Consider the following 24694-nt stretch of genomic DNA (forward strand, 5'->3'; position numbering starts at 1 on the left):
TTCTACCCATGTCTGCTTTTTCTTTGTTATTCTGGGGATTGAACAGAGGGCTTTTGCACTGAGCTGTATCACCAGCACTTCTATTATTTTTTCATTTTGAGATAAGGTGTTTCTAAGTCACTAAGTTGCCCAGGCTGGGCTTGAACTTGCAGTCCTCCTGCCTCAGGCTCCAAGTGCTGGGATTACAGGTGCTACGGTTTGTACCTTGGTGTTCCTCCAAGCCTCATGAGGCTCAAGGCAGGGCTTGTGGAAGATGATTGGATTATGGAGCGGTACAGCTAACTTGCTGTTAGGAGGTGAGGAAGGGAGATGGAAGAGATGGGTCGCCGGGGGTCATGACCTGGAAGGACGAATCTTCCCAGACTCCTCCCTTCATTCTCTCTTCTTCCTCTTTACCATGCTGTGAGCAGTTCTCTTCCATCATGCTGTCGTGCCTTGGAGCCAGCCAACTATGGAATGAAATGTGAGGCAGAATAAACCTCTCTTCCTTTAAATTTTGGGCATAGGATATTTGTCCTAGTGACAAAGAAAGTGACTAAGACCACAGGTATATCCTACCATGCCCAACTCTCATGCCTGCTTTCTAAGAAGCATCCACCTTTGTTTCTGTGTTTGATTCCTTCAGCACTTCTCCCTTCTATATCTCTAATACAGGTCAGTAGTAGGATTATCATCATTGGGCATCGCCTGTTAACTGCTGTTAAAATGGACGATGCCTTAGCTCTATATGCCTTCCCAGCCCTTCTTGCTTCTCATAGGAGAGTAATGTAACTGGTTTTTAATTTCTCTAACTTCAGTAAAAATGCATAAACCTCTCTTATTTTGTCAACTTCAATTTCTTACTTCATAAGGTGAGGATATTATGAGGATATCATAATCATACTTATGGTTATTACTTGAATCTTGTATCTTTTTTCCATCCTTTTAATCTAATGAGACTTTAAGTTTAAAGTGTCTTAGTCTGTTTTATGTTACTGTAACAAAATATCTAAGGATGAGCATTTTTAAAAAAAGATTCATTTCACTCACAATTTTGAAATTCAAGAGCATGTTCTAGTGTCTGCCTGGGTCTCGTGAGAGCTTTTTGGTTACATCACCACATGGCCGATAGCACCATGGTAGGAGTATATGAGAGAGGGAGAGATCATATAGCAGGACTAAAAGCCAGAGAGATTCAAGAGCCCAGCTTGCTGTTTTGATAACAACTCACTTTATAACCAATATACCAAAAGCTACATTCACTGGATTATGTATTGCAGTGTCATTTACAATAATAGAAGACTAATGACAACCTGAATGTCTACCATTAGGAAACTATAAAATATAATATATCCACACACCTTGCTGCTACAAAAAAGTAACTACCTAGGAGGGGAATGACTGGATTTTGTTTTAAGAGTGTGTTTAACTTTTGAAGATACTGAATATACATCCACATAGTGACATGTGAATGTTCATAGCAGCTTTAGGTGTATGAGCCAAAATCCAGAAACAATCTAAATAACCATCAACTAATGAGTGATTGTGATATATCCATTCAGTGGACTACTAAGCAATAAAGAAGTACAAACTACCAATACATGAGTGAATCTTAAATGTATTGTTCTGAGTGAAAAGACAGAGAGAAAGGGATATGTTGCACATAGTTTTAGAAAATGAAATTTAATCATTAGTGATAGATGGTGGACTAGAGATTTTTTGGAGACAAGATAGTTGGAGAGATAATTACAAAGAAGCACAAAAAAATTCTAGGAGGAGTATAAATGTTTGTTATCTTAGTTGGGCTTTAAATATATAACAAAATGAATCAAATTGTGTACTTCAAATATTTTAAGCTTATTTTTGTCTTTCAGTTGCACACTTCATTAGACAGGAGGAAAATATTTTAAAGAGGATGGTGAATATTTCTATACGTTGTTATGAAATGATCGCCAGGATATATTAAATGAAAACAGTATGAAGAGAAATGTACATGATACACCACCATTTATCTAAGAAAAAAGACATATGAATACACATATGTTGTGTTTCACACACAAACACATTTATATGTGTAGGTGCATATACAGACATACATTGCATATATTGTAGGTTTGGTTCCAGACCACTACAATAAAGCAAATATCATAATAAAGTGAGTCACATCAGTCTTTTTGTTTCCTAGTGCATACAGAAGTTAGGTTTATGGGAGGCTGAAGCAGAAGGATTGAAAGTCCAACCTTAGCCTGGGAAATTTAACAACTTAGTGAGACCCTGTCTCAAAATAAATTAATAAAAGTGGACTGGGGATACAGCTCAGTGTAAAGGGCCTAGATTCCATCCCCAGTGCCACCAAGAAAAAGTTATGTTTATACAGTAATACAGTGTAGTAAATGTGCAATAGTATTATGTCTGAAAAGTAACACATACACCTTAAATAAAAAATACTTTATTACTAAGACAGCTAATGATGACCTGTGCTCTTGGAAAATGGCACTGATAGACTTGCTCGTCAGAAGGTTGCCATGAACCTTCAATGTGTAAAAAAAAAAAAAAATCCATAAGTGAGGAGCAGTATTTATATATACACATATACTTGGTTGTATAAAAATATGAAGGACAAACTATAAAAACAAGCTTCTGTAGGAAGAAGAAGGAAATAGAGTAGAAGTGGTGATGGGAATACAAACTAAATTTTTTAAGTAACCCTATAGATACAGCTTTGGAACCATGTAAACAGCCTACATAATTCCAAAGCAAAGTTAAATTTAAAAAAGCAATTCTAAGAAAATTGAAAGCAAAAGGAAACAAATAATCCTAACTATAATCCAATCAGTGGCTTTACCACACACAGACAAACTCTTTCTGGTAACCTCACACTAAATATGACTGTGTAAGCCCAGCGGCGAATTGGCAGAAAAAAATCTTAGACTTTTTCAGTTATCATATTTTTCACAGTAATTTTGATTCCATGATTCTTAAGATTGCATTGTGTTTTTATGTAGGGTGAGGCAAATACGTACTTATATTGGTGTTGTTGAGAACTGGCATATTCAGCATGGAAGAAAGGAGGCAGAGATACTATTAAAAAGGACCAAGTAAAAGCCCTGGGTCTTGACTTTAAATTGGAAGTAATGATTAAAAGCAAAACAGGTGAACAAAAATGTTTCCTACTCTTTACATGGAAAATGTTTAGTAATAATGGCCAACACAGTTAACAATGAAGATCCCTTAGTAACAATAGTCAAGGCTGTAGAAAGAGGACCCCTACCCAGACTGTGGTCTGTAAGCACCACTGTGCACTAAAAAGAACTAGAAGAGCTCAGAGAAATGGCTAATTTTAGACGTGGGGAAGGAAATGTACAAGATGATCCAAGAACATCTTGTTGTATCAAAAGCAATAATATTATGAAATATTACTAGGATCATGTCAAAGAGATCTAGAAGCCAATTTAAAAAAAAACTTTCACTGGCCAAGGGTGGAAAAATTTGAGCATAATAAAAATAATGTCTGCAATGAATGGAAACACACCGATTGCTTTAAATCCATGATTTTATGAACACATAAAAACCACATTAAAAATCTTTTAAATCACTTTTGGAAGATCCTGGAGAATCAACTCATTAATTAAAACTGGTAAATATAAGGAAAGAAGTAACAATTTATCTTTTCTTCCCTATCTGAGTTGTACTTAAGGTTAACAAAATTGGTGGTGACAAAAAAGTTTATCTTTATAGAAGTGTCCCATATAACAAATGAAGAATAAATGATAGAATTAGAAAAACAGAAGTTGCAATTGCTAATGGAGTAATGAGTCTATGTAATGGTCATCAATAGCCACTAGTATCACAAAAAGAGAACCAGCTTGACATTATGAGGCTCCTGAAAGAAATAAGTTGCATGGCTTATGAAACTGACTTGCCAAAAGTTCAAACTTGGAATCTGATCAAGCTTCTAGTCCTGTTTAACAATTTTCAGAAAATGCAAAGAACAAAGAACAGCGATGGAGATTTAGTTAGAAAAATCCAGACTATGAAAAACTCAATGGAAATAACAATTTGAGTTCTACAAAAATAAAGAAAAAAAGACAAATAAAGTGCAAGGGTGGAAGACAATCTCATAGATTAAAAGAGACTTAAATGTCATTCTATATTAGACAGTTCTCAATTGCTATGACAAAATATGGGAGATAAGCAATTTAAAGGGAAGAAGGGCTTATTTAGGCTCACAGTTTCAGAGGTTTCAGTCCATGGCTGCTGGGCTCCATTGCTGTGTGCCTGTGGTGGCACATATTACAGTGGAGCATGTGATGTAGGAAGTCTGTTCATCTCAAGGTGACAAAAAGGAGTGGGAGAAGGGGAAGGGAGAGAAAAAGGGGAGAGGAAGAGGGAAAGGAAAAGAGAGAGAAAGAGGATCTGGAGTTCCAGTATACCCTTCAAGGACTTGCCCCCAAAGGTCTAACTTCCTTCCACTAGGCCCCACCTCCCAAAGGTTCCACCATCTTCCAATAGAGCCACAGGCCGGTGACCAAGACTTTCATACATGGGCCTTTGGGAAATACTCCAGATCCAAACATAGCACATACCTACCAATGTGCAGGGTTTATTTGAAAAGCTATTAGAGCTAAATACTGAGCTATTTATGGATGTGATGATATAATGACTTAGAAACATTTCCAAATAATACAGGTGGTGGAGAAAGTAAGTAGGAAGTACAAATGAAACAAAATTGGCCATGAAATAGTTTATGGTTGAGGACAGATGCTGGGAACATAGAGGTTCAATGCACTACACAATACTATTGTAAGTGTTCCAAATTTTTCAAAATAAAAAATGAAAGCAACATTTACATTTCAAGGTATATACATGTTACAGCAAAGCTGAGTAGCGTACTATACTTTCCTCTGCTCACCCCTCACAAAACTATCCATTTGAACAACCATCCATGCTCCAAAATAACTTCCTAAGACCTGAGGAATGCAGGTGAGTGGTTATAGTGCCAGATGGAGCACAGAAATAAGACACATTGAAGAGAATAAGAGGGATCCTGCCAAACTGCTCTCCAAAGTGGCTGTACAAATTTCACATTCCTACCAGCAGTGTAGGAGAGTTCCAGTTGTTCAACATCCAGGCCAGCACTTTGTAAAATAAGTTTTTTATTTTTGTTTTAAGTATTCTGATAGTTGTGTAGCAATATCATTGTGGATTTAATTTGCATTTCTCTAATAATCAGTAGGAGTGAGTAGCACTGCACATGCTATTTCCTTTCCATATCTCTTCTTTAATGAAGTGGCTGTTTAAACTTTTGCTTTAATCGGATTGCACATTACAGTTGAATTATAGATCAGCAGTCCTTAACCTTTTTCACACAGGGGACCAATTCCTAGAAGACAATTTTTCCAAGGGCAGGAGTTGATGGGGTGGGAGTTGGAGGTAGAGGGGGGCTAATTCACATGATTCAGTGGAGCTAGCAACCCAGACTCCTGGTACGTGTAGTTCACAGTAGAGAGGGCTGGAGCTCCTATGACAATCTAAGGCTGCCACTAATCCGACAGGAGGCAGAGCTCAGGCTGTAATGCAAGCCTTGTGGAGGGGCTGTAAACAGATGAAGTTTCCTCAGTACCCCACTGTTTATCTCCTGCTGCGCAGCCATTTCCTAACAGACCTCAGACTCGTGGCCCAGGAGTTGGGGACCCTTTTTCTACACACTTTCTAAACAGTGTTCCATACATTTTTCTTTCAAAAGTCCCTTGAAGAAGGTACTATTACTATACCCATCTTACAGAGGATGAAATCATCAGAAAAGGTAAACAACTTAAAAGTCTCACAGCTAGAAAGTAGTAATAACCCTGGGATTCAAAACTAGGCAGGCATGGCACTCTGATTCTAGAGCTCTTGGTCCAAGTCAGGTTTGGCATATGTCCTGTAAGGGACCTGATAGTCACAATTTTAAGTTTGTGGACCACAAAGTCTTTGTTGTAACTGCACAACCCTGCCATTGTAACTCAATAACAATTAAAATCAACACAAAAGACAAGTGCCTGTGGCTATATACTAATAAAACTTTATGTACATTGAATTTTTAATTTTATGTAATTTTCACATCATAAGTATTGTCAACCCTTAATCTAAACCACGGTCCTGTACTGCTTTTTATAGGAACTATTTATAATTTCCACTCATGTCTCTAAAACCAAAGTTTTAAATAGCTTCTGTGAGATATTTATTGGCTTGTCTTAAGATTATATGTTTCTTTTATAATTACTCATATTGCACATGATACACAATGGTATATAGGTTCTCAGTAAATAACTGTGGAACTGAATTCAAATAAATGAATTGAACTAACATGTGGACAAAATAACATATTCCATTCCTCATGCTTTTCCTATCTATCTTCTCTTAATAATGACCAAATACTTTCTCCACTGTAGTTGTTCTTTATATGCCATACCTATTGTCCTCCATAATAATGGATTTAATGATTTCATCAACATTTGTCTTTCTCCCTGTCAGGTCTCCATGTTAAGTCATCTTGAACAGTTTGCAAAGTTTGCCACAATGTTCTTCGCGTTCATTATTCAAACATTAATTGTGGGCTCATTATACACAGGTGCTGATAATTTGATGGCTAGAAAGTCAGATTGCCTGCTTCTGAGAACTCTATAATCTAGGAGAAAAGTTAGCAAAATAAATGGATCAGTATTGTGCAGGGATATGAGTGTTGTAATAGAAGCTGGTACAAGGGGTTATGGAAACATTTAGAAGATTCCTAGTTTAAGGGAATAACAGTCTATTTAAAATAACCCTGACCTTGAGCCTAGCATATTGGTATTGTAAGCCATAATCTCAGAGGAAGGGAATCTCTAAAACAATTTTTGGAGTTACCTATTCACTGTCCGGATCATCCATTGTTTGCGATTTAGTGACTTTCAAGTATAAAAAGCTAAAATATTACTTGTGCCCCTGATTCCTTTCATTTTGTGCAGGAAATCTACATATATGGCAGAGAAACATTTTGGTTTCTTCTTGCTGTATCATTCATTCTCAAGCAGGTAAGAGAGATAAGCAGAAAATCTAGAGGCCCAGTGAATTCCCGCCCAAATCCTGGGGCCTTCTCTGTGACGACAGCAGAACCCCTGGCAGCACTGTCAGGTCTACACTCCACACCAGCGAAGTTGGCCTCTGGACCCTCTTCCTGCATCTGGTTTGCCATTACCTGCCATTATTTGAGAATCTTTTCCAGTTTGGATCCTCCCAGACATGGCTCCCTCCTTTTGCTGTTCATACTGTGTTCCTGGCCAGGCTACATTTCTTTTGGTGTAGACCATGTTTATCAATGGCTGAGAATGCCATTATCTGTGGGGACACAGCCTATGCTAGTTTAAGGGCCAAGGTATCTGCCTTAGTGTTTGGAGAGGGGAGAGGACCATGAAAACCAACAAGTTGTGTTGGGGTAAGAGAGGCAAAATGGGCTGGGGGATTATTGGAGAAGGGTTTCCAATCATGAGCTTGTTGCATGCACCTTCCTGTGATGATTTCATGTTTTTATCATACTAATTACAGTGGAAATGTTTTGCATATTGACTGTGCCTTACCTCAGAGGAGCTGGTGAATGTGTGTTGCTTCTGCTGACCTCCCTCTGATTCCAGAAGTCATCTCTCAGTGTCATCATCTCTTTCTGGAGCATACCTCCAAGAGATAGACTGTCCCATGGCAGAATAAACCTGATAGCAATTTCCTTGTTCTTTGTACTAGAAAATAATTTTAGCATCACACTTTGTCCATCTGGACATCATTAATATTGTCAACCACTCCCTTCAATAGCCTTTAATGTCTAAATAATTACTGCCTGTGGCCACAATGTGACATGATGTCATTCCCCTCCTGATTTGCATTTCATAGATAACAGACAGCTTGGGAATTACCGGAGCCTTAGTGAGCTGTTCTGCAACCCTAACACTTACTCCCACCATCACCTCTATCAGATCATGCCCCCTCCCCTAAACCTGCCACCCGACTGCACAGCACCCGCCCCCCACTCAGTTACCCTTTTCTTTCTGAAAGTTATACCATCATTGGCTCTGTGTGTAGCAAGTGCCACATCCTGATGAAGAACTGGAAACCAAGTTGACTAATCAAGACATTTCAGAGCTTTGCTCAGCGTGGATGCCCTTGACTGGAATTCTGACTTTTCCTGCTGGTGCGTGGTAAGGAGTCTCCTCCTCCAGTGTGTTCACCACTTTTCCACTTTGTCATCTCACCTCTTCGAAGATGCATATGGAAGCCTAATGCCTGGGCCAAGGATATTTCTGTAGTTTCCCTCCTAGTTTTCTTGGTTACTCTCTTAAACCCTTTCTTCTGTCACCCAGACCTAGACCTACAAAACCATATTTCACAGAGCCAGGCAAAAATCCAGCCAAGCTATGGGCTATTAAGAAAATAAAACTGTTCTTTTAAAAACAAAACAAAACATTCTTGCTTTTATTTTTTACCTCTCTTCACATATTTTTTATTTGATGTCTCCTCTTCTCAGTTCCCCTTTTTGCTGTCCTTGTAACCAGCTCTTTCCAGTTGGTGATTTTGCTTTGCCATGTCCAGGTTTGGTCTTTGTCTATGCAATACTAGACATCTGGATACACAGTAAAAACATGCTGTCAAATACACAGATGTTTGGAAACATCTGGGTATTTGGGCACCTCGCAGCAATAACATCTGGGTAATGGAATTAATTTCTCACTTCTCAGTCATCACTTGACATCAGATGGACAGAGTCCTATCAGTCACAATCTAAGGGGGGCCCATTATCTGCTGGCAATTCTTTCTCTCCTCTCACATGGGGAATTATCTCTGTCAATCATTTTATTTTCAAAGAAAGGGGGAAGAAACGCCCCTCTTCTTGGACCTGCAGTACATCATCACTGTATTCCTCAGCTCTTTTCTTATTGAAAGAGCTGCTAGGAACTGACAATTTCTTTAACCTTTCCCACCCCAGAGGCAGACAGGATCTTGCTTCTTATTAGAGAAGCTCGCTGTCTGGTGTGAGATCCCACCCCCTACGCCCTTTCTCTCCTCTACACTTTGTACCGGTCTGTCTAGGAGAGAGAGCAAAACGATGCCAATTTGTTATTCCTGTCCACTGTTTTCCGCAGAGGACCGCATTAGCTGTTTGTATTTTTCTCCGGGTAGCTTAGAATAACATTGTCCTGCCCCACTGGGACCCGGAGGAGAAAGACAGTCCCTGGAGACCGCCCAGACAGCAAAATGTTCACCGTTGCCTTGCCTTGTAGCTGCCCTCTCAAAGTCACTTTCCATCCACCCGGGTCAGCACCCCGCTGAAGGACTGTCTGGGCCTAGGCCGCGCTGTGCACAGTGTGTGCACATGCACGCGGGTGTGAATGTGTGCGGGAGCCCGAAGGGAAACGGACCTATTAGATGCTTCTGTTTTCCGTAGAATAGAGACACGGCCCCCACGTCAGTGCAGTCAGGGTATCAGTCAATTTAGTGAAAGCCTATTCCAGTGTCACTCGCGTGGACGCGGCGGGCCAGGGCAGTCCTCCTGCAAGGCAGGCTCTCCATGCATCCCCCACTGGCCTTGTCCCTCCCCTTCCTCCGGTCTCCAGCTCCCTTCCTCCTCTCTCCCTCCCTCCCTCGCTGCCTCCCTCCCTCCACCTTCTCCCAGAGGAGGTGACAGACGGGCCTGTAATTTGGTTCCATTCGCTCGACTGGAGCAACACCTGCCCCCCTCCCCTGGGACCTGAGGGTCTCATCCCAAACCATACAAGAAGCCAAAGACAAATCCGGGCCCACATGCAAATAGGAGAGACACAGGTCCAGGATGAGCACAGGCTCGCCCGCACTGCTGCAAAACTCAGAGGCCAGCCACTCCTTGGGTTCAGACTACTAAACGCTGCTCAGGAAACTTTGATTTTTAAGTTTTCACTTCTAGAAAAAGATCAATTAGTTATTAGCTATTATTGCAGTAAGCAAATCTCCTTACCCCCGCCACACGATGGATACACAGTGGGGAACGGGTTCTCAACCGCTGGCTGTGAGGCTTTGGGTGCCCACACAGGACCTCCTTAGGGAGAACACGTGTTTGCATCTAGCGCACTAACCACTAGGCTTTCTGCGCTTTCCCAGAGTCTGAGCGTTGTCAGGGTCAACCCTTAATGGTCATTTCTGGAACCTCCCAAGTTGGATTCAGAACAATGAGGAAGGCCTGACCTTGTGGTCAGGGACCCTTCCGATGTTACTGCTTTCCTCATCCGTGGCATTTCTTAGTGAGCTGAGGCCTCTCCTGGTGTCAGAAGAGGACAAGTCCAATGACCAGAGTTCAGGCTGCGTCAGGAGAAATTGCTGTGTCTTTCAATTACTGCAGTTTTTTGTCTGTTCCCACAAAATAAAAACAAAGGGAAATTTGTTTTTATTTTCTCAAAATATAAACTTTTGAATTTTATTGCTCTTCATGTTCATTTCCCACTTACACAAATTCTTCCTAGCAACGTGACCTTGGGCCTGCTACTTAGCTTCTTTCTGTCTGGGTGTCTTCATCTATAATTTAGGAATTAATACCTCTTACCTCACCGGGTTGAGAGGATGAAGTGAGCGAATACTGGTGAGTGCCTGGCACACGGTGGGTGTTACCCTGTCTTTGCAGGTCTTGTTAGTCCCCAGGGTAGAATGTGGGGGTTACACAGAGACTGAGTGCAGGACTGGTGTCAGAAGGCTTCTGGGGGGGACTGCCCCGCAGGATGTGGGACTGAGGGTAAGTCACCTCACCCCTCAGTGGCAGTGGTCCCCTCCAAGAAAGGAGCCTGGTGACTCAGAGAGATAGCAAATGTGATGGAGGAGCTCAGAGAGCCAAAAGGCTCTTGCAGGGACACTGCTGTTAGTGACACTCAGGCATCCACATCCACAGGCTGCTGTTGTCAAGGAAGGCAGGCAGGTCCCTCTCTCCTAAGACCCCAGAGAGCTTCCTACTCCAGGTCACTGCTTGACCCTAGTGGCTGCCCAGTGACCAATGCCTGAGAAACTCCACCTGCAGGTTGTTCATTTTAAAATCTGCCTGAAGTAGGCCCTGGCAGTGCGCTCACTCCAACATGTGTAGGGACCCCGACACCTTCTTCTGAAGAGGCACCAACCTATCCGCTGCCCTGGTGGGGACCCAGGGCTCAAGTGCCACATGTGTGTGAGAGAAGGTGCCAAAGCTAAGGGGAAGGGGGTGACATTTAAAAGTCCACCAGAGAGGATCCAAATGGCTGGAAACAAAGAGTCAGAAAGATAGATTCAAGCAGCTTCAAAATTCCTCTCAGAGATGGTGCTCACCTAAGATGTTCAGGAAATGGCATTGTTTCACTGCAACAATGATTTTTTGTTATGGTAAAAGTTAAAAAAAAAGCCTTACCTTTAGCTCTACATATTATTGTTTTTATGAATGAAATGATGCTGTGTTTGGATTTGCTTCAAAAAGCAAATGGTTGTTTTTACCTACCATTATTTATGCCTTATGGAAAAAGTTGAACATAGAATCTCCGAGGGCATACAGGCCCATTCCTTTAACTTTTTCTTTATTTTCTTTTGGTGTGTGTGTGTGTGGGGGGGGGTGCTGAACACATTCTTGTAATGAATGAGTTCCCAGAAATATTATTTTCAAGGAGAAGAGACTTAGGGGCACCTTACTGTCTCTTATAAACAATTTATTATGACAACTGAATCTGATAGAAATGGGTATGTATGTTGTTTAAAAAATTTGCATTTCACTTTTAAGTGCTAAGTGCACATTGTTGAGCTTTGTATTGGTTTTCTTGGTTCCCATATTCAGAATTGTTTTCATCCCAATTCAGAAATGATCTTACATATGATCATTTATTGTGATGCTTTTATGTAAAAAAAAAAAAAAAACTTTTAAGTTTTTGAAGTGAAATTTTCCATGTGAAATATTTTCATGCTATTAGTAGCTTTAGTATACACTGACATATTGTTCTTCAAACTATTAAGGCTGAAGCCCGGTGTGGTAGCACATGATTGTAATGTCAGCTGTCTGGGAGGCTGAAGCAGGAAAATCCCAAGTTACAAGTCACCCTGGGCAACTTAGCAAGGCCCTGTCTCCAAAAATAGAGGTTGAGTGAGGATACTGTTCATTACAAAGGCCCTGGGTTCAATCCCCAATATGGCAATAAATAAATAAATAAAATTTTAACACTGAGACAGTAATTTGATGACATTGATTTTTTTATTTTTGGTTTTTTTAACATTAAAAGAAGCAGTCACTAAAGAAATTGAAAACTTAAAGTGTAAATAAGGACTAAATGTATAATAGGTAATGTGAAATAGGAAGGGGCAAAGGGGAAGGAAGTGGAAGGGCTAGGGGAAAGGATAGAAGGGAATGGGATTAATATGAGAAAATGGAAAAATAGGAAGAAAATCTTTGTTAATAGGGAGGACTGGAGGGGTTGAAGGGAGGGCTGGGCAAGGGTGAAAAATAAGAACCAAGAGAGACTATGTAAAGGTGCAAATTTCCAATGATGAATGTCATTATGTTGTATACCTAAAATGTACCAATGATTAGAATGAATAATCGATAATGTAAAATAGGAAGAAAAGGTCCAAAGGGGTAGGGGTAGTGGGAGGGGCAGGGGAAACGAAAGAAGGGAAAGGAAAAATGCTGAGAAATGGAAAAAATGGAAATAAAGTCTTTGTAAATAGGGAAGGGTGGAGGGGGTGAAGGGAGGGCTAGGAATGGGGAAAAAATAAGAACCAAGATGCATTATGTAAAGGTACAATTCCCAATGAGAAATGTAATTGTGTTGTATACCTACAATGTACCAATAAAAGAATTTAATACAAAAAAAAAAGAAATTGAAAACTTTTAAAATTATTATCATAACTTATTTTTGTAGCCTTTAACACCCTGTTTTTCCCCAAAACTGATTCAACATGTTTGTGATTTAATGAACTTATAAAATGTTAAAGACGTCAGTTGAAACATGTTTACTGATTCAACATTTATATCTCTACATTATTTATACTTTAATACTTATAGACAATAAAAATTGAAAGCCCAAAGGAGTAGTGGCAGATAGAATAAGGCCATGAACGAAATGTACTTAGTGAAGGTGGATTTTGGATATATTAGAATCCATTTTCCTATTTTCTTGGCTTTGTATATGTTCTAGGTTTACAGTGTCTGATTTTCCTCACCCAGGGCCCAGAAGGCTCGCAGCAGCAATAAGGCATCGTGCCCACCACAAAGCCCCACCCCGTGCAGCTCACCTCCTGCCACTCCAAGGTCCACCTCTAGCTCTCGGAACTTCTAATCCACGTGTGAGGCCTTGCTCGGGACAAGGGTTCCTCCCAGTCTCCCAGCCCCGACCAGTTAGGTTACTCTCCATACCAATCTCCTCCTCTTTCCTCAGTTGGCTCCTCCTTTCCCACTCCATCCATCGCCTGCTGCCCTCCACTGCTGCTGTCTTTGCCCTGTCCCTGCACTTTTGTCTCGTGCTCTCTGAAAGTCTCTGGGCAGCAGTTGAAGTGAGGAGAAGACGATCTGGGCAGAGAACTGTCCGACCCAGGTGGCTGTGGTATACACTAGGCTCTCTGGGGAGCAGTGGTGCCCAGGCAGAGAAGGTGCAAGGAGCAGCAAACAGAACCATGGTTCTAGGTTTGTCCAGGGAAAGATCCAGGTGTGTAAAGGACAAGGCTGGGCCGGCTGGGAAGAGCGAGTGGTCTGTATGGATTGTCTTTAGGCCATGAATCTTAGACAGGTTAAAAGGCTATGAGGGTCCAGGGATTTAGCTCAGTGGTTCCAGTGCCTGCCTCGCAAGCGCAAGGTCCCGAGTTTGATCCCAGGTACCAAAAAAAAAAAGGGCTATGAGAAGAAAAGGTAACACCAGTAGCAGTGATTGTAGATGCTGGCTAGGCTACTCCCTCAGACAGGCCTTCCCTCCCAGCCCAAGCTAAAATACTACTCACCACTGGCACCTCCCACTGCCAGTCTCCATTTTCTCACTCTTTTATTTCTCCTCTTAGAATTCATCATTATCTAAAATTATGGTCAATGACTTTGGTTACAGGCATGACATTCTTCTGTTGTTCTGTTTTTAGCATTTGGAAGATTGCTTGGCACACAGTCTGTAGGTCCTCAAAAAAAAAATGTTTAGGTGTAAGCATGAATGGTACTGCCATCTCTATTCAGAGAACTGTTTCACTCTCACCTGTGGTTGAACAATGGCAGAGCCCATGATACCCTCAAGGGTAAGTCAGTCACTTTCTGGTATGGCAGAGTGTCACAGTGCTTCATTTCTCTCTGGAGGGTGTTCAGCAGCTTTGGATTTGAAATGACATTACAGAGATTGTCTCCTGGGATCTCATGGATTGTGCAGCTGGGAAGGGGCACTGTCCAGCTCCACGGGCAAGGGACTTTAATCCAGGGAGGTGAACAGGAAGACTGTGTTGGTCAGCTGGAAATTGGGCTCATTGCTCAGGAAATAGAGACCCTCAGAAGGTTTCCAGAACTAGATGTTGACTTCTATTCCTTGGCACAGCAGCAGGACCAAGTTTTGGGTCATTTAATAGATGCTCTAAGGCCTGAAAGTGGTCATCTCCCTCTTCCACCTACAGGGGAGCTGACCTACAGATATTCAGGGTCACAGGCAGCACGTATCTTTGCAGGTCAGAGAGAAACTAGTCCTGGTTGTGGTGGCCAAGCCACAGTCTACAGACAAGACACTGTTCTTTTTCACATGGAGGTAGGGGGTGCTTTCCTCCTAAGCACCTCCATATAAAGAAGAGAATGAAGTTCCATTTTCTAAGTATCTGTGAACCTGACTACAAGAAGCCTGAGAGAAAAGTGAAAAGTGTTTGTAATCCCACGGACTGTTTAGAAACCCAAGCATCCACGTGATTACATTTTTATACTGAAGCCAGAGATCTTGTGTGACATGGACTAATGGCTCATAATATACTTTATATTTATGTGCATATATAGACACATAGCTGTTTATTCACGAATTTTCCTGTAGATAAGAGTATCTCACATTTTTACACCAGCTGTAGGTTTTTGTAGATAAGTTCTTTCCATCTCCAAGTTAGTCCAGACCATTTTGTTATTGTTTGTGGGTGTCACAAACAGTAATCTGTGTACTGATTAGATGCCCGAGTGTTACAAGCATAACATACACCTTGCTCTTAATAAGTGCCCCGAGGGAGAGCTGTCACAAATATCTTCTTACTGCAAGGGAAGCAGCTATATGACTTAACACAGGTCTTGTCTTGGGCCTGTCTTTAACTTTGATTTGCAGAGGTTGGTTAGAGAGTCATAAAATTTTCTTTTAAAGCAAAGGAATCTATGATTCAAGTAAGATTTTCATATAAACTCTACCCTGCTTTTCCTCACTGGGGATAGCATGATGTGTGTCATCACCGTATCAGGGGCAGGTATTTGTAGACTGATTAGTGTCCACGTTCAGAAGAGCGTCAAGGATCTCAATACAAGAATAAGTCTGCATTAAGGTTTGTTTTTGTTTTGTTTTACTTGTTCCTTTTTTGTAAATTTTATTTTGCAGTACCGGGGGATCAAACTCAGGACTTTATGTTTGCAATGCACTTGTTCCTTTTTAAGGTACTTAGTCCATTAAGATATTTCATGCTCAGCCAGCATATTCATTACTTTTAGACAGATGCTTAAAATAAAGGAGAGGACTTTATTTGATACCTTTATTTATATGCAAAACAGCGCACCATTCATGAGATATGAAAAACTTGTCAGATAGAAACCAGATTATATCTATTTTCACTACAAAATATTGCATTATATAAAGCAACAGAGACACAAAAAAACCCTGAAAAAGACTAAAATCTTTGGATAGCAGATGTGTTTTTTTTCTCTTGTCTCTAAAATACACTCCTTGCTTTGAGTTTCATAGCTGAGAACATGAAACATTTTCAGGTTATAGACTTTTCTTTTTGGTTGTCACAGAGGAAAGTAGTTCTGAATTCTTTTTTTGTTTAGGAAAATAACTTAATTTCCTAAAATCATCCCCACGCACAAACATCACGCACACACACACACGCACGCACGCACGCACGAAGAAGCTACTCTCCTTATAAACAGGTTGTAAAGTACTTTTCAGACATAACTACAGATAAGAATAACAACACTTACTTTTTAAAAAAAACTATAATAGTGAAGTGCTAGTGTTGCTGATCTCACAACAAAAGAACCTTTCGAGAACAAACATCTTAATATATAAAATATGTTTAGAAACGGAGGAGAGGGAAATTTCTTATACAAGTGCAATATTAATTGAGCAAAAAGAAAGACCACAGCATAATCTCAACAAACACCTAAAAATTTAGACGTAATTATTCCACAGGAAAAAGTGTAAACACTTGACTATAAATAAATTGGCACAGAGTATCCAAAGTAAAATTATCACCACTCTGAAAAATAAATGTCTTGAAAAAAATACTCTACTTCTTCTAACATAAATAAAAATAGGTCGTCTTCTTCTAACTGCACCTATGGGTCCACATGTTTAAGGTCACAAATAGATGTTTTTGGATATATAAAGGGGCACTTCACCTGAAAGAGCAGTCAGATGTTAAATGTTCCACTTAAATAGGGTTTTTTCAGTCTAGGTCAGTGTCCTCTCGGGGTTACGATCTCACCCAGCTCAAATCCTCCCACAGCTTGTCTCTTCTCAATTTGTCTTTTAAACCTGCCAAATATTCAGCGTTTGTTTTGTCTGGACTCTAATACCATCTTTCTTCTGACAAAGAAACAGTTTCCCATTTCATCTTGCTGTGCCTTAACCTCTGGAAGAGAGTTCTTCCTCTCCCCCTTCCCAAAGTTTGGTGATCTGTCAATTAGAAAAATTCATAGAGTTTAAAGTTATGAGCCTGTACTCTGAGACTCCTGCCCTGGGTCTTTCAAAACATGAAGATCTGTGGGAGATAAACATAGGAGAAGTCAGTCTCCAGCGGGTTAAAGCAACAGCGCTGTGGGGATCCTAATACACCTAGGGGAGGCCCCCCCCCCGGCCCTTGTTGGGTGCCCCCAGAAGGCCTGAAAAATACCCCTCCTGGAGCCCCGGGGCTCTCCAGCCAACCCCAGCTTCCCGGCTCGGGAACCTTCCTGGTGCCTGCTGACCAGAGAGGACGGGCTCGAGCTGCTTCCCGGTCCCGGGGTCTCCGGGTCGGGCGCCTGCCGCTCTGCCCCTCCGAGGCGGCCGCCCGGGTCGGTCGCCTTTCCCGCCCCCGGACCGCGGCCTCCCGCCGCGCCTCCGCCCTACACGTCCAGGACGTGGTTGAGATAGGAGATGTAGCAGATGGCCAGGCGCAGGATCTCGATCTTGGAGAGCTTCTTGTCCGGCGGCAGCGTGGGCAGCAGTTTGCGGAGCTCGGCGAAGGCCAGGTTGAAGGCCTCCACGCGGATGCGCTCGCGGGTGGCGTGGGCCGAGCGGTACTTGGCCGTGGCGCGCCGGCGCCGCCGCTTCTCCTCGCGGCTCAGCTGCTGCGGGTGCGGGTAGAGGGCCGCGCGGCTGTCGCCCTTGCCGTCGCCCTGGGCTTCCTCCACCGGCTCCAGGTCCGACACGCTGCCCAGAACCTTGGTGTCCGCGCCGCCCAGCGACTCCGGGTCCGAGTGCGCCGAGCTGGGGTGGTCCGAGTCCGCGGCTTGGTCCGGACTCAGCATCATTTTGGAGGCTGAGAGGGAATCGGAAAACGGGTCAATAAAAAGCACAAGGGTCCTAGCGGGGAGGCTGCCGCGCCCGGGCCCCGCGCTTCTGCTTGCAGGAGACCCGCGCAGGCCGGCGGGCCCGGGCCTGGGAAGCCGTCTGGGGCCTGCAACCTCGGCCGGGCGATTCCGCTTCCCTCCCGCGCCCCCTGCCCAGACAGACGAATGGAACCACACGACGGATACATCTGGGCTCACTGCGCCGGGCAGACGGGCCCATCCCTGGGCGCAGGGAGAGCAGCCGGGGGCGGGAAGGCCGCCTCGCCTCGTCTGCCTCCCCGCAATAATGACTGAACAAACGTGTCGGCTCTTTTCAAAAGGAAATTGACTCCTGTGCCCTCGCACGCTCCCGAGCACCATCTGTCACGCACACAGCCGCACGCGCCGGGGCCGGGGGCGCGGACTCGGAACACACAATGCCCGCAGCCCGCAGCCGCTCGCAGGACCCTGCAGCCAGCCGGGTCGCGGAGGGAGGAGCGGCGGGTGCTGCGCCCCGCGGCAAAGTTCGGGCGCTCCGGGCCCCGGGCTCTGCGGCGCGCAGCCGTCCCGGAGGCCTCGCCAGGGCCCGGCGTCTGTGACCGGCTTTCCCCCGACCGGCCCCTCCTGGAAAGGCCACCTCGCCGCTCTCCCGGTCCCCTGCTGCGCGCCTTCTGGGAGGCTGCCTCTCGGAGCAGGGAATTCGGGCTTCGCGAGAGGGGCCAGCAGGCAAGGAAAGGCGCTGGCCAGGCTGCGAGCCCCGGAGGGTCCGGGGACGGCGAACCCTTGGCCCGGTGGGTCCCTCTCAAGAGACGCCCGGCGCAGGAGAAACCTGGGTAGGAGACTTGTAGGTGGGTTTGCTCCTGGAGAAACAAAAGCCAGGGGACCTGGAGGGTGGGCTCCCAGCCCCGCTTCTGAGCAAATTGGGTGGCAAAACATCCTTCGTTTCCGGGCAGGGAAAAACAGGTCCTCTAAGGCGCAAGAAAAACAAACGCTTCAGGTGAACTACATGTGACTCCCCATGGGCTTCTCTCCGGTACGCTTATAAGTAAACCAACTTGCACCTATACAGTCGGCTTGAAAGGGCAGAGATACACAGAAGAGAAGTGGAAAATTACAAAAAGCCACCACATAGTTATAGTTCGCACAAAAGTTCCTGGGTTCCCCTCCAAGCATGTTAAATTCCCTTCCAGATAGCTTTAAGAATAATTCATAAATACCATGCTGTGTATGCATTTTATTTCTTTCATTATGGACCGAAATGAATCTATACATGTAATATGAATTAACTTAGTTTCAAGCTGCCAAAAAAAAAAAAAAGATTTAAAGGAGTCTTACCTTGCAAAAGCCTTTTCGACAATCTTTTCTCCAATCTTTTAGAGTTAAAATTCCAGGGAATGGCGAGGGGGAAATTCCGGAAAAAATATTAAAAGCAGCAATTGTTTATTACATTCAAAAATGAAAAAGCAGCTGTCATCTCGCCGGTGCCCGCAGCAAGAGACGGTATCTCAGGATGTGGATGATATGAATGATTGTTCACTTAGCTGGTAGATCAAAAACGCCTTTTCCTTTTAATTGTTCTCAAACATTTCGAAAAATTCGTTGTTGTTGTTTTTTTTAAATGATGTGTTGAAAAGTCTCCTGCTTTTTCCTCTTCTATGGCTCTATAAATAACAAAAGAGATGCAGGGAGAAACACAATCACATCAAAGAGCTGATTCCTCCACTTTCTAATAGTGGAATAATCAATAAGAAAGATGGTTAAGATAAGATTCCGCTCCTGCTCCTAGAGGACTCCTTTCCTTCCCTTGTTAGGGCTTAACAGAAACTGAGAAGTGTGGACAGAGATGCGATCTTGCTCAGAAGTGATTTTCCCCCCAGATAAGGCTTTGTTCAGCTGATGTCTCCCCAGCTCCCAGGAACGAACACAATACTGTAACTGGAAGCTAAGATTGCCTCTCGTTGGTCCCTCATTTACTTGTATGTTTTATAAACAGGCACCTGTTTTCCAGCTTCAAAGTCTTTAAAGGTTTGATCACAACCCCCCCACACCCCATCCCCTCTCTCTTTACCTTGTAGCAAAATTTATATAGCCAGTGGCTTGGAGATGCTTGGAGAGAGGTTGGTGGAAAGTGAACGTCTCCTGGAGCAACAGTGATAGGGAAGCGGAGAAAGACTGGAAGAGGGTGGGAGAGCCAGAGCACAGATGCAGAGCTGTGTGTGGCTTCTTGGCTCTCCTGGTACCAATTGATTCAGCCTGGAGATGGTGGACGAGATAAAGGCTTAAGAAGGGGGATGGAATTTTTCCCTCTAAATTGATATTTAATGGGAAATCCTATTGGACAGAAACCTGGACATGAGTCACTTAATTGGACTTGACATCTGTCACAGTGTGGGAGTTTTCACAGCCCAAATATTTTAGCAGATCAGATTCCCGCTGAATCCGTGCCATAAAATATAGCAGTTGAAAGCAGTCCATGATAGAAATCACAGCTTCTAAACAGTCTGTAGCCATAATCAGGCTATTTCTTGTTTTCAGATTATTGATGCAATATTTAAGTGCAAATAAACAATATGTTGACTATGGAAAAATTTCCCTGGCATATTATAAAACCAGCACCTTTCCTTAATATTTAGGAAAATATTTGCATCCAGCAAATGGAAATATATATTGGACAAATGTGACAATATAAAGTATTTAGATATGCAACATTGTTAGAGATCATTTACATTTTAAAATATACTTCACCAAGGTTGATTAATCCTATTGATATTTTTGAGGAATACCCTGCCATGAGACTAACTTATCAATAGATCGTTTTTAAAAAGACACTTTTCAAAAGAATAATTAAAGTCATTGGTGGAACTAGGAACAGAACCCAGGTATTCAGAGACCATTAAATGAGACAATTCTACTTTTCTGATTGTGTTTGCTTATCTTCACCATTCATTCATTCAACTTAAAATCTGACAGACTACATGTGTTAATTACTGTCCTTCATTCATTCTTGCCCATCTTAACATGTGAATACATTTAGTTATGTGGCAGTGCACTGGGCTAAGATGTAAACACTCACAAATCTCCAGTGTATTCCAGCACATAATGCCTGTACCAGCACATGATGCCTATACCACCCCATGGCCCTGAATTTATATGCTTTATAACAAAAGGGAAAGTTGAGTTTGGTTATTTTGCCACTTAATAGAAATACTGTTAGTCACCATCAATTACATGGTACTTGCTATTAATTACATATCATCAGTTATACCAGTACTTATTATTTAGGGTCATTGTAGCTTTTAGCATTGATCAAGCTTAAGTGAGAGTATTAGAGCTTTACTCCCCATCTCTTCAACCCCTAAAAAAATTCATAGAAAGTTTTCACTTTCCCTCCTTTATCAGTCTTGTCCACTTGTGAGATTGACCCTCTGGGATTCTCACGGCTGCTACAAGCACTAGCTTTGCACACACATTTCCTTCTCTAGGAGATTTGTAGACCAGAATGGGACAGAGGTGGGAGACAGGAGAAAGTACCTCTAAGAACCAAGGGCACCAAAACTGCTTAGCCTTGCGCCTACCGAGCCCCAACCCAAAAGCGTATTTTAGATATCCCCAGGACGGTTAAGTGGAGGCCAAAGCCGTACTTACACAGGTGGTGAGGGGAACAGGGAAGAGGAGAAGGTCCCTAAGGTGGGGAAGATGAAGGGGTAAGGGAGGTTTCCTGGTGTGGCTAGGAGCGGCCAACACCAAGCATTCACACTCGGCCGGCCAGAAATACGCACACAGATGTAAACCCACAGACACCGGCGCCTGCTCACCCCTCAGTACTCATGGAAGCTAGCTGGCTCTAGCAAATGGCTACACATCCGGACCGATGGACTGTAAAATCCAGGGAAATCTGATCACCTTAGCTCTAGAGGAGGCGGCTACTATGGCAGGAGGAACCAGTGTTGGGGAATAGGTGGGGAGGATGTGAGAATCAGGGCCAGCCCGATTCTGCTATGGTATCTGTGCATCTTGTACATTCCATGCTGAAGGCTGGGATATTCTGTGAGTACACCTGTACAGGTACACGCTTAGATCCATACACAGCCATGCTAGACACACCATCATAGACACAAATGTGGCTTCCCACACACACGTGTTCTTTCTTCCAAAAAGCCTCCCTCTCTCCTGCCACCTTTGCCTTTTCTAAGGCCTCCCAGCACAGATGGCCCTTCATAAGCAGCCCTCTCCCATCTGCCCCCAAGACCACACTGGGATCTGTGATTCTTGGTTTTCATATCTGTCTTGCTCATTAGGCTGTGACACTTCTAGAACAAGTCTGTAGCTTGTATCCCCAGTCAGTTCTGACATACAAGTACTCAGTTCTCTTAGTGAGTGACTCTCCACATCAGAGGTACCCAGAATATTTGTAGTAAAGAAATACTTTACCAAAAACACCCATGGTTACATTTGGACCCGTTTTCCCTCCTATAAAGGATGATAATAACCCTGGCTTCTCACTGCAAGCTTGCTTTAAGGCTCAGTGGATGTGAAAGTATTTGACAGAATACTAAGCATCATATAAAATAAGATATCATGATATATAGGAGTAATGTTAAATAATATTATTAAATCAACACAGTGATGACAAGCAGTAATTTAGAAAGCTAGACTTCCTGGCTTTGTCACTTACTACCTGTGTGAACTTAGACTAGCTGTATTACTTAGCTTTTCTGGATCTGAGTTTTCTAAACTGTAAAATGAGAATAAGAAAAGTATGGTATACTATATGATTTACCAACAGTGAACAAAGATAACATATATATATATATATATACACACACATATATATATATATATATGGCACTTAAATGAATGCCCAGAAATCATAAATATTGAATATTATTTTTATTCAATATAAATAATACTGAGAGGCAGATATACATTTACACATAAATATAAACATATCCAAATATGCCCTTCTACCCACCTAGATGTGGGTGTCATAGTGTTGGTAACTACCCTGCAGTGAGTACTGGCCATGGGTTAGACAATACATGTAGGGACTTTTCACAAAAGAATTCATTTAATCTTTATTAAAAACTTACAAAGGTAGGTTCTGCGGTTGACCCTGTTTTGCATAGCAGTAAACTGGGGCATGGAAAAGATGGTAGTTGATTCGAGGTCACATTGCTAATAAATCACAGGGCCAATTTAGACTCAGATGATCTAAATTCTGAACCTACTCTTGACCACTGTGCACTGCTTCTGTGATCATCACACCCTACACAGTTATACTCATGCAGGATTACTCACCAAATGATCATTTGGAGGGAGAAGAGTATGTATACACAAAACATAGATAGACTGCCATTTTTCCATTCAGTGGTGGTCAGTGAGTCCATACAGTTTTAAATTCTTATAGAGCATCTAGTCTTGTGCCAGACGTTTGGACTATTAAGCCTTCATAATTATTGATAATTCCCTTAGGCAGTTATTTCCAATCTGTTTTCTTAAATTTTGCAGAGTGTAGATGTATATTAGTTATTAATAAACTTTATACATGTATCACTATGCTTGCATATTATATAATTATAAACACAAGGCATTTTAAAGTGATGATAAACATAAAACTAATATTTATGAAATAATTATATTTCTTTATTAATAGTATAAAAAGTTATTACCAGCACAGGATATTATTAGCAGTGTATATTTTTTGACCAATAGGGGTCATTTTATTAGTCATTGTTTAACCCTTTGTGATAACAGGGTTTGATGTTCTGGTTTTAAGCTCAGTTTATTTGGAATCTTGTTTTTATGGCCAATATAGCAGAGAATGTTATCACAAATGAAATAGTCTAAAATTAGATTTTGGTCATGTTATAACTCTTTAAATATACTTTTAAAAACCTGACTTATGGACTTTAACTATGTTGTATCATTATGTTTCAATAAAGAAATCCAGAAGATTGAGCATGTCATATTTATATCACAACCTATTTTTCTATGTTACTCTACATTTTTATCTATGAATATTTTCTTTATTGTCCCTTACTGTACTTGGTTTTAAATGGTGAGGAGCTTTATATTTTGTTTCTTATTAGTTTGATTCATTCCTTCTTTAGGTTTGCTTTCTTTAAAGGAAGCAATTGCCATTAGGATAACTTTGAAAACTAGCTTTCCATGCAACTTGACCAGTGCAGGGAGCGATACAACTGCAATGCGGAGGCACAATGTAATCTCCTAGCTCATTATGTACTTCTCTGTGGTCCACTCCTCGTACAGGTGGGCTGAGATCTGCAGGTAGATAACCGTTCCCAATTTTTAAAAAATCATAGAAAAATTCCAGTTTATTTTATATAAGCCAAAACTTCAAAAGTCCCAATGGAAGTTTATCATTGATTATGTTAACTACATCATAATTCTCATTTTTCTTAGCTTATCTACCAAAAATGCCAAACTTTTGTTGAATTTGGCTAGCAAGTTTCCTCTTAATCTGAATGATTATTTTTTCCACAAGTGGGTTTAACACCCCTGAAACTTGATTTGGAAACTTTTTTTTTCAATACTGGGGATTGAACCCAGGTCTTCTCCCTGTGCTACAGCCCCAGCTCTTTGTTACTTTAAAGCTTTGAGATAAGTTCTCACTAAATTGCTAAACTGCACAGGCTGAGCTTAAAGTTGTTACACTCCTGTCTCAGCGACCCAAAGTGCCAGGATTAAAAACGTGCACCACCACACTTGGCTAGCTTCACTGCAACCAGCTGGCAGCTCAACTTTTTTTTTTTTAAACAGTTTAGAAATGTATGTTTCCAAGTGTTTTAAGTGTTCATATGTAGAAGATGTTAATATGTGGCACCTTTTCATTCTTTGAGGTAGCTAAAGTCAATTAACAGTAGAACATTTTCCAAATATCTTCTTTCAAAATGCCTTCACAATAGCACAAATTTCTTTTTACAAAGTTTCTATTTAAACCATTTTTAAAATAAACTTAAGGACACACACTGAGTGTGT

General features: G+C 42.0%; 1 protein-coding gene across 2 annotated transcripts; it reads right to left on the reverse strand.

Moving 5' to 3' along the window:
- Positions 1 to 15026: 15026 nt before the first annotated feature.
- On the reverse strand, positions 15027 to 20089 carry Nhlh2 (nescient helix-loop-helix 2). 2 transcript variants are annotated; one of them, XM_013075461.3, is made up of 3 exons: positions 19764 to 20086; positions 19031 to 19356; positions 15028 to 17685 (listed from the first exon to the last, which is right to left on the reverse strand). In XM_013075461.3, exon 3 carries the CDS (start codon positions 17675 to 17677, stop codon positions 17270 to 17272), a length of 408 nt encoding a protein of 135 aa, XP_012930915.1. In that variant the 5' UTR covers positions 17678 to 17685; positions 19031 to 19356; positions 19764 to 20086; the 3' UTR covers positions 15028 to 17269. The 2 variants fall into 2 exon arrangements, with proteins under 2 accessions (XP_087069431.1, XP_012930915.1); XM_087213305.1 differs by having other exon boundaries at positions 15027 to 19356; positions 19764 to 20089.
- Positions 20090 to 24694: the final 4605 nt, after the last annotated feature.

This window comes from Heterocephalus glaber, unplaced genomic scaffold, assembly GCF_053883595.1.
Source record: "Heterocephalus glaber isolate CG9 unplaced genomic scaffold, H.glaber_assembly_v1.0 deba00001442, whole genome shotgun sequence".
Taxonomy (NCBI): domain Eukaryota; kingdom Metazoa; phylum Chordata; class Mammalia; order Rodentia; family Bathyergidae; genus Heterocephalus; species Heterocephalus glaber.

Coding starts and splice junctions, on each gene's coding strand:
- Nhlh2 (XM_087213305.1), bottom strand. CDS start 18,076: ATGGTGCTCGGGAGCGTGCGAGGGCACAGGAGTCAATTTCCTTTTGAA.